General features: G+C 36.9%; 1 protein-coding gene across 1 annotated transcript; it reads left to right on the top strand.

Moving 5' to 3' along the window:
* The first annotated feature begins 4,172 nt into the window (after positions 1-4,172).
* On the top strand, positions 4,173-7,072 carry LOC122147362 (G2/M phase-specific E3 ubiquitin-protein ligase-like). Its single transcript, XM_042769644.1, has 5 exons — positions 4,173-4,542; positions 4,637-4,762; positions 5,261-5,401; positions 5,954-6,074; positions 7,065-7,072. The coding sequence occupies exons 1-5, from the start codon at positions 4,375-4,377 to the stop codon at positions 7,070-7,072; spliced, it is 564 nt and encodes a 187-aa protein (XP_042625578.1). The 5' UTR covers positions 4,173-4,374.
* Positions 7,073-10,285: the final 3,213 nt, after the last annotated feature.

Here is a 10,285-nt window from a genome sequence, read left to right as displayed (position 1 = left end):
TTTAATATAACTTGGACGGAGTCAAAAGCCAATGATAAAGATCCCCTGTGATGTCTGTAAAGAGACTGGTATCAGGCCACCAGGGCACCATACAGACTTTATGTCACCAAGAGTTTGCTGATTTAACATCAGAGTTAGGACATTGCAGACAAGTTTTAGTATTGTTGGTGATTTGAAAAAGCATGTTGATAATGAAAAATGCATTGGGATGCATTAATAGACATTATGATCAATATAGATTACAACAATATAATGTCATTATAGAGCATTCACTGAAATGATAAACGTAGACAATTAAAGGGATGTTGATGGGATTGAACTAATTAGCCAAGCGTGGATATCTCAGATCATTATTTAGTTATAGGCAAACTCTATACAGCTAAAATTTTAATTTCCAATTTGAGTTCAAAAGTATGGTAGAACCATCACTCTTCTACCAAAAAGACTGCTTTGTAACTAATCTTCCGATATCCTAATTCCTTAGGATATGTGACAAACTGTGAACAACTCTTGATGATTAGTACAGAAAATGAATCTTTTCTAGCAATTTTCAAATAGTTGTCCTTCTGAGACTTACTCAAGGTTAAGGAATACAAGTCTGACACCGTGGTGATAATGAGCACAATCAGAACACTAATGCCATACTAACCGGAAAAATGAGCGCAGCTGGAGGAATAACAAAACTCCAAGTATTTCTACTTTCTGAGGGAAGTAAAAAATTACAAAAAGCATAAAAAAATGCTAAATCTGATTACTTTTCGTCTCTTTTAGAAGAAAACAAACAAATTTTCAAACCCTCATACAATACAGTCCTTCACGAAAATTGCATGGCATCAACCTGTGGACTCATTGATGAGGACAAGGATGAACTGCATAAACTGATGTTGAAATAATGAGGCGTCATCACAAGTACAGGCGACGATTTATTGAAGAAAGTATGGTTTTATGTATGTTACTTGATCTTTCTGTGCGATTTATTAATACCTCATTGTACATAAATGTCCCAGTTATCCTTCAAACTGGCTGTTATTAAGCCTCTTTTAAAAAAACCTTTCATAGCATCACCAAAGATGCTGAGTTGACGATCTAATCTCACTTTTTCTTTGTGGGATAGAAAAGGTAGGGCTGGACAAATATATCCTTCTTAGAGAACGATATGACCATGTGAGGCATCTCGTCAGTAAAGCCGTTTCATAGTACGGAGAAATGCCCATCACCTGCTTTCAAATGAGCTGCTCTTAATACATATGATCGTGGTAGTATCTCTCTTAGTGCTATTGGATCTTAGTGCTGCGTTCGACACTATTGACCACACTATTCTTTTGCATAGACTAGAACACTTTGTTGGCATTAATGGAAGTGCATTAGCATGGTTTTAAATCGTAATTATATGACCGCCATCATTCGTAGCAGTGAATGAAGAGGTATCATATCGTTCACAAGTTGCAGTATGGAGTACCTTCAAGGACTCAGTACTAGGGCCATTACTCTTCGCTTTACATGTAACCTTGGAGATATCATCAGGAAACACGGTGTTAGCTTTCACTGTTATGCTGATGATACTCAGCTCTATATTTCATCGCGGCCTGGCGAAACATACCAATTTGAAAAACTAACGGAATGCATAGTCGATATAAGATAGCTGGATGACGAGTAATTTCTTACTGCTAAATTCTGAAAAAACAGAGGTGTTAATTATAGGGCCTAAAAGCTCTGCATGTAATGGCCTAGAACGCTGTCTAAGCCTTGATGGCTGCTCTGTCAATTCTTTGTCATCAGTTAGGAACCTAGGTGTGCTATTTGATAGCAACCTTTCCTTAGAAAGCCACGTTTCTAGCATTTGTAAAACTGCATTTTTCCATCTCAAAAATATATCTAAATTACGCCTATGCTCTCAATGTCAAATGCAGAAGAAAGAAATGTTAAATCCATGCGTTTATGACCTCAAGGTTAGACTATTGTAATGCTCTATTGGGTGGTTGTTCTGCACGCTTAGTAAAACAACCCCAGTTTAGTCCAAAATGCAGCAGCTAGAGTTCTTACTAGAACCAGGAAGTATGATCATATTAGCCCGGTCCTGTCAACAATGCACTGGCTCCCTATCAAACATTGTATAGGTTTTAAAATCTTGCTTATTACTTATAAAGCCCTGAATGGTTTAGCACCTCAGTATTTGAACGAGCTCTTGTTACATTATAGTCCTCCACGTCTGCTCCGTTCTCAAAACTCTGGCAGTTTGATAATACCTAGAATATCAAAGTCAACTGCGGGCGGCAGATCCTTCTCCTATTTAGCGCCCAAACTCTGGAATAACCTACCTAACATTGTTCGGGAGGCAGACACACTCTTGCAGTTTAAATCTAGATTAAAGACCCATCTCTTTAACCTGGCTTACACATAACATACTAATACACTTCTATTATCCAAATCCGTTAAAGGATTTTTAGGCTGCATTAATTAGGTGAACCGGGAACACTTCCCATAACACCCGATGTACTTGCTACATCGTTAGAAGAATGGCATCTACGCTCATATTAGTCTGTTTCTCTCTTATTCTGAGGTCACCGTAGCCACCAGATCCAGTCTGTATCCAAGTCAGATGGTCACTGCAGTCACCCGGATCCAGTCTGTATCCAGCCCAGATGGTGGATTAGCACCTAGAAAGGACCTCTACAGCCCTGAAGACAGCGGAGACCAGGACTAGAGCCCCAGAGACAGATCCCCTGTAAAGACCTTGTCTCAGACGACCACCGGGACAAGACCACAGGAAACAGATGATTCTTCTGCACAATCTGACTTTGCTGCAGCCTGGAATTGAACTGCTGGTTTCGTCTGGTCAGAGGAGACATGGCCCCCCAACTGAGCCTGGTTTCTCCCAAGGTTTTTTTCTCCATTCTCTCACTGATGGAGTTTTGGTTCCTTGCCGCTGTCGCCTCTGGCTTGCTTAGTTGGGGATACTTCATTTACAGCGATATCGTTGACTTGATTGCAAATTATTGCACAGATACCATTTAAACTGAACTGAGCTGCATTGATGACATCACTGAATTCAATGATGAACTGCCTTTAACTGTCATTTTGCATTATTGACACACTGTTTTCCTAATTAATGTTGTTCAGTTGCTTTGACGCAATCTTTTACGTTTAAAGCACTATATAAATAAAGATGACTTGACTTGACTTGACTCAACTGCACAGACATCCACATCACTATCAGCAGGTTATGCCCCACACATATTCTGCTTGGTTATCACTGTTGTACTGCTTTGAAACAAGTGCATCTATATGTAAAAATATAAACTCTAGTTGTGGCTTTGTTTTTAGCCCTCGATTTGTTGTACAACTATATTTGTAAAATCTTTTTTGCATAACTTGTGAATTTCTTTTTCAGCATGGAAATACGAAACTGACCATCAGAAAGCATCTCGAATGTTCTGTGAAGAATTGCTTTCCCAAAGTTCGGACTGTCCATCTTTGTCACTACAGATCAACCAATTTGATACTTTGGATGAGCAGGACAGTACACTGATTTCATTTTATAAAATGAACAGTGTAAACTGGTCAGCACCATTGAAATGTAGATTGACAGGTATTACGCTCTGTAATTACTGGAACATTGTTTGAAGTAACCGTTGTTTGTACAATTTGTGAAATTTACTTGAGATTGCTATTTTTTTTCTTTTAAATTGATTTCTTGATTTCGACTGGCTTCTCTTTAAATTTGGGTATGTAATCCAGTTGCAGTTCTATTCAGTGGACACAAAAATAGTCAAAAGTTTGGAAACATTACAAAGAAGTCTCTTCTGCTCACCAAGGCTCCATTTATTTAATCCAAAATACAGTTAAAACAGGGTAATTGTGAAATATTACAATTTTGATTAATTGATTTTGTTTAAAAGCGTAGTGCCGTTTGGGCCACACCTTCACAGACAGATTTTTTTGTATCTCAGGTAGCTACGATGATAATGCAGAGATGAATGTATTTTAGATAATCTTTTAATGGTGTCATCGAGGTAACAACTGTTACCTCCCATGTTACATAAATTCTTGATTTTGATGCACATCGGAGGGAAAAAAGACCCCATAAAAGCAACTGAAACTGCTCATTATCTTACTCAGATTGATTCGGTCCAGTGGTGGAAAATAGCATTTATGTGTGTGCGTATATTCAATTTAGTTCAGTAAAAATGTGCCTAATGCAGAGACTGTTATGGCTTTACTAGTGAATGTTATGGCTTTAGAACTAGTAAAGATGTTTCATGCTAAGGTTCATGTCTTTCTTAAGGTTCTACTTCCACAACCCTTTTTGAGGGGAAAAAAAACCACCGTGTCCCCTCTGCATCTGCTGTGCTACGTGACAGCAACCTTTTCCAAATGGCTGGCCGAATGATAGGTCATTCTTTTGTCCATGGAGGTCCTTGTCTTTCTGGACTGAGCTTACCATTGGTAATCCTCCTAACTGGAGGTAGTTCAGACAGTGCGGCTTCAGCTCTAGAGCTGCAGGATTGCCCTGATTTAGACCACCGGGAAACCATTAGTTTGGTGAGTACTTGCACTTTATTCAATATTTGTTATTTTTGTAAAAGCATGTCACTGAATCATTTGAAAGCATTTTCAATTTGTGGTGTTCTTGCAGCTCAAGAAAACAGAACTCACTGAACAAGAAAGTACAAGATTAACTGACCTTTGCCTGTTCTGGGATCTCCCTGTTCCGTCTTCTTCTAATCGAGACTGGCTGTTTCAACAGCTGTTGTCACACGCCGTAAGTCTTGCTATTTTGTTTTAAAATGATACTGTGGCAGGAGTTATTATAGTTACTATATTATTTATATATTTTATATTATATTTATATGTATATATATATTTTTTTTTTTTTTATTATATATAGTCTGTATTTAACCCAAACCTAGCAGCATGCTGAAAATAAACTTTATATGTTTTAGTATAATACCTAGGTAGGTACTATAACATTCTAGTAACACCCTAGCAACCACTTAGAATATGAGCAATGGCCTAGTAACTACCTAGCAAAACTATAAAACCTATCCGTCTATGTACCTTTCTTTTTGCTTTGATCACAGGAATAAATTACACTTTACTACATATTCACATAGAAAACAGCCGTTTTATATTGTTGTAATATTACACATTATTACTTCACTGTTTATGGAAAAAAAAAGTTTTATGAAATGGAAATCAATTATTTAATCTTTATTGTGCTGTTTCAAAATTAAACTGTCTTTGTACATTTTGTTTTCAGGTACTTGGACGTATCAAAAGCCAGGTTAAAGATCTCAGGAAAGGTCTCAAAGAGACTGGAATCTGGCCACTACTATCCCAAAGACTTGACTGTCACCAAGTAGTTTTCCCAAGGGAGTCAGAAATGGACATTACAGCACAAGTTAGTATGATTGTATTTGAAAAAGCACTAAAGGAAAAATGTTATGTATAATAGATTATATCAATATAGATTAAACAATATAATGTCATTATAGAGCAGTCACTGAAATGATAAATGTAGACAATTAAAGGGATCATGGATTACTAATTAAAATGTGGATTTATCTTTTGACATATAGGAGGTCTATACACAGATATTTTAAGTAATTTGAGTTCAAAACTTCAGCCTACTCTTCTTAAATCCCTGCTACTATTCGTTGCCTACTTTCTTGGATTTGTGACAAATGTGACCAACTCTTGGTCACATTAGTACAAAAATGAATCCACAGCAATTATCAAATAGTCACATCTGAGACCCACTCACTTGGTATTGAATACAAGTTATGTGAAGATGCTAGCTAATCAGAACACATATGCCATACTAAATGTTAAAAAATGAGGTAGAAAACCAGAATAAAAAATGTCCATGTATTTCTACTTTCTGACCGATTTAAAAAATTAAAAAAATATATAATTCATGACCCCGTTAACATAAATTTTCAAACCCTCATAGACAGTCCTTCAGAAAATTGCATGGCCCAAGCCTGTGGATGATGATGAGGACAAGGATGACTGCATTGCTGTTGAAATAATGAGCATCATCACAAGCTACATGCGACGATTTATTGAAGAAGGTATGGTTTTATGTATGTTACTTGACTTTCTGTGCGATTTAATACCATTTACATAAAGCAGTTAAATGTATGATATCTTTTAATTACTCTTTCATAGCATCACCAAACATGCTGAGTGACCTAATGAAGTTCTGGGTGGGATGGGATAGGGCTGGACAATATATCGAACGATATGACCATGCGCATCTCGTCAGTAAAGCCGGTTTCATGATTAGGGGTAAATCCCCATCACCTGCTTTCAAATGGAGCTGCAGTTAATACACAGAGCCGTAGTTCACTGAGAAGCTACGCTATATCGAGTTTATTATTGAAGATGAATCGCCTTTGATAATGAACTCGATATAGCGTAGCTTCTCAGTGAACTACGGCTCTGTGTATTAACTGCAGCTCCATTTGAAAGCAGGTGATGGGGATTTACCGCTAATCATGAAACCGGCTTTACTGACGAGATGCGCATGATCATATCGTTCGATATATTGTCCAGCCCTAGGATGGGAGGTGCCAGAAGAGAACCTGGTTTTGGAAGTGGTGACTGCCAAATTCCCTGTTGCTCAGACGTGTTTCAATATGTTGCGCCTTCCCTGTCACTATCAGAGCTACACCACATTCAAAATGGATATGGTAATGTGCCTACAATCTGTTAATAGTGGATTTGGTCTCATTTAACTAGAAGAGATAACAGGGGGCAGTGTGTTTAGTAATGTTCCTAAATTGCAAAAAGGATTTAGCCTAAGTTAAGAGTAAAAAAGACGAGGCTAAAGTGTTAACTTTTACAATGTTTTAAACGTTTAATCAAATTTATTTTCAAGTTGGTATACTCTTGAATGTCTTTTAACACAGTTAAAACCTGTTTGTTAGTAAAAAATGTGTTCGAAAGCAATATCAAATGTCAAAGGAATAGTTCACTCAAATGTAATCTGTAGGATTGATTTTTTTAGATTAACTTTAAAAAAATTTCATGCTGTTTAACGTTTTAATGTTTGGCCTAAGTGCAATAAAGTTTATGCATATAGTTTGATATATACATTAAATAAAGTGACCCCATTTAGATTCCCACTGACTTTAAATTGTGAGGATAAGATTTTTTTGGGGGGTGAACTTTTCTTTTGGCATAAAATTTGCATTAATGTTGAAAACTTGAGTAATACCTGTTGGTATAAACACACCACATGTACATGTAAAAAAAAATAAGGATACCAATCTTGAAAAAAATGTTTGGCACCTGTTGGTAAACTCTAGTAGGTGTATAAAAAGAATGTGTTTTTTTTTTACCAATAAATATTGTACAGTGGGTAAATATGAAAAATGAAAGCCTCCACACCTACAGATTAAGCAGGGTGTACAACAAGGCAAGAAAGCATAAATGGAATTTGGCAGGGACTAACTTTCAGTTAATCTCTCAACATACTGGACAGTGCTAAGATAGAGGTCTACTCCATAAGACTCCGAATGTTGCATGGGGTTGATGGTTTCTATAAGTTGTGACATTTCATCGTCTGTCAATGAAATGTCAAGCACAGGAACATGCACCCCAAGGTTTGGGTCCTCCAAGTATCCGCTGTCCTCCCATTCAATGTTGGGTATGGCTACGTTCTGAAGAAAATTTCATAGATAATTTTACTTTTTGTTTAAACTTTTACACATTTAATATTTGCCTCCATTTTACGTGGATGCCAAATTTACCTCTGGATCCATAATTGGGTTTTGGAACTGGCCCACTTGCCACAACTGAATGGGTGTTAGATTGTGTTCTGTTCTTATGGGATGGTTGTCCCACCCCTCAGAAAAAACATCCAAGCTGGCCTGGATGCGTGGCAGGAACACATAATGACAGCTGAATAAATGGCAGGAGTTGCTGATATCCAGCAGGTGATTGACCTCCAATGTGTGCAGAATGTTATGGTAGATGCTTGTTACCCCTACAAATACATCACGCCAGAGACGCTCTATTCTGTATAAAAAGAAAGAAAGAAAGATAGTATTTAGCCTAGTACAACCAGCATTGAAAACAACATAAAACAGTAACACTTGCAACTTATGGTGAACCCATATAGTAGGGGGAAAAAGTGAGAATAGTATGTCCGAATTCATAGTATTCATAAACAGGTTAAAAGCACCCAGATTACCTACTATTTCTGCTGAGGTGTACATTTGATGAACACTTCTTTATCCCATGAGGCCATGGGAGAAGATTTTTGAATGGGCAGTAAAGCAATGCCACTGACGCCTTAGCACACTAAATGTGGTATATGTTCAAATTCCATTTATACTACACAAAATTTTACAATATCACATTTTTAATGGTCAAAATGTACTCAAAAAAGCAATCTGAATGCACCTTGAATGCTGTCAGAGCACTAACATAAAAGTGAATTTACCTCTGATTATGCACACTTTTACCGGCGATGAAGCTGTTGTCATCAGTGCCACGAACTGAAAACATTAGTTCTGCTATTCCCACATTTTCACCGCCATGATCTCCTCTCACTCTGCAACAGAAACATCACACATTTTGATGGGTTTCAATTATACACAATTAACTTAACTTTAGCAGATTATCCAGAAATGTACAAAAGTATGTGATAAAAAAAAAAAAAAAACCTTAATATTAATTAATACCTCTGTGGAAACCCATGTGTATTCACTGCCTCTCTGAAAAAGGCCAAATGGGTGTCTGAGCGGTTGTTGTCTGAAATCTTCAGGTACATAATCTGTAGAATATATTTAAACATATATACAGCTATATTTAAACATATATACAGCTGTAGATATACAGTAGTAGAGAGAAATTTTTCTGTACCAACAGATGACAGTACACAGCTGCAAGCAATGATTTTTGGGGTTCAAGCTCTTTAAGACCTTTATCGCTTCTATTCTGTTTTGGTCTAAGCCAACCCGAGATGTATGGCTGACACCAGAACACATCCATGATGGAGAGTTTACAAACACACACAGAAATGAAAGGGTTAAACTATAATACTTAATACACACCAAGCATACACACACACACACACACACACACACACACAGGGTGCTTCTCAAGTCTTATTTGTGCATCCTCGTTTCCTTTCCTCACATCTCAGCTCCACCCCTGTAGGATGCGAGCGAAGGCTGCAAGGAAAGAAAAGGAGGACGGAGGAATCGAATTAAAGCTTTTTTTATACATTGGAATACTTGATCACTCGAGCGTCACTTCACAGCATCATCAGCAGCGCTCAAAGGATCTGACCTTATGTTGTTGAAGTTTGGTTATTTAATATTAAATTTAATTCATAACAAATAATAATAAAGCAAGATACCCTGTTGAAATATGTGAGATGTGTGGTTTATTTTAACTGCAAAGGTAAAGTATAAATTAAAATGATAGTGACCGATGTGAAGGCGGAGGAGAATTTAAACTTGCGTCACGTTTAGTAGAAAACACTTCTGCATAGGATACACCTGTGTACCCTCGCTCATAGCTCCTCAGGGAGATCATTACTCCTCGACTCTTCACGGTGCAATTAGAGAATTGAGAGTTTATTGTAGATATATATTTTAAATAAATGATAGATAGCAAAATGCTTATCTGAAGTGTTCTTTATAATACCATTTTTAGTTTTAACATTATTCATAACATGGAATAATTGTAAAAAATTATACCTCAGTACAAATGAAGTGGTAATGTGCAATAATCTATCTGTGTGCCAAATTTTACAAACTTTTTACCATGCGGTTCTATGGGCTGCCATAGAGTCAAGATTAGAAGAGAAGAAACACATACAGGCTTAACACCTTTGGTGCATGTCTCTTACTAATAATAATAATTATATAATCCTTACAATTACAATAGTGTTTCAGTGCCTTTACCTCTGTACAGATAAAAGGAATTTTTAAGGCCAGACAAATTACAAAAGTAATTTGGTGATGTCAATTTGTAAAGAAAGACTACACGCCTGTGCACATATATACTCAAAAGTGCATACCTATACACTAAACACATAATATTCATGTGCACGTTGTCAGTGCTTTCACAGAATCACCTTTTTTAAAGTTTATACTGAGATAATAACATTTTTCTAAATTTTCCACTGCTTTTACCTTGGAAACTATTTCAAGGTTTGCGTTCTCGAGCACCAAACACTGTTGTTTTCAAATGAGCGGACCGGAGCGCATTGAGTGTTTTCTGTTTAAACAGTGTCGTGTAAGCAGCCCCTAAGTTAATAACTAAT

The sequence above is a fragment of the Cyprinus carpio genome, chromosome A14 (genome assembly GCF_018340385.1).
Source record: "Cyprinus carpio isolate SPL01 chromosome A14, ASM1834038v1, whole genome shotgun sequence".
NCBI classification, from domain to species: Eukaryota; Metazoa; Chordata; class Actinopteri; order Cypriniformes; family Cyprinidae; genus Cyprinus; species Cyprinus carpio.
Note: the sequence above shows the minus strand (reverse complement) of the source record. Positions and strands in the feature narration are given on the sequence as shown.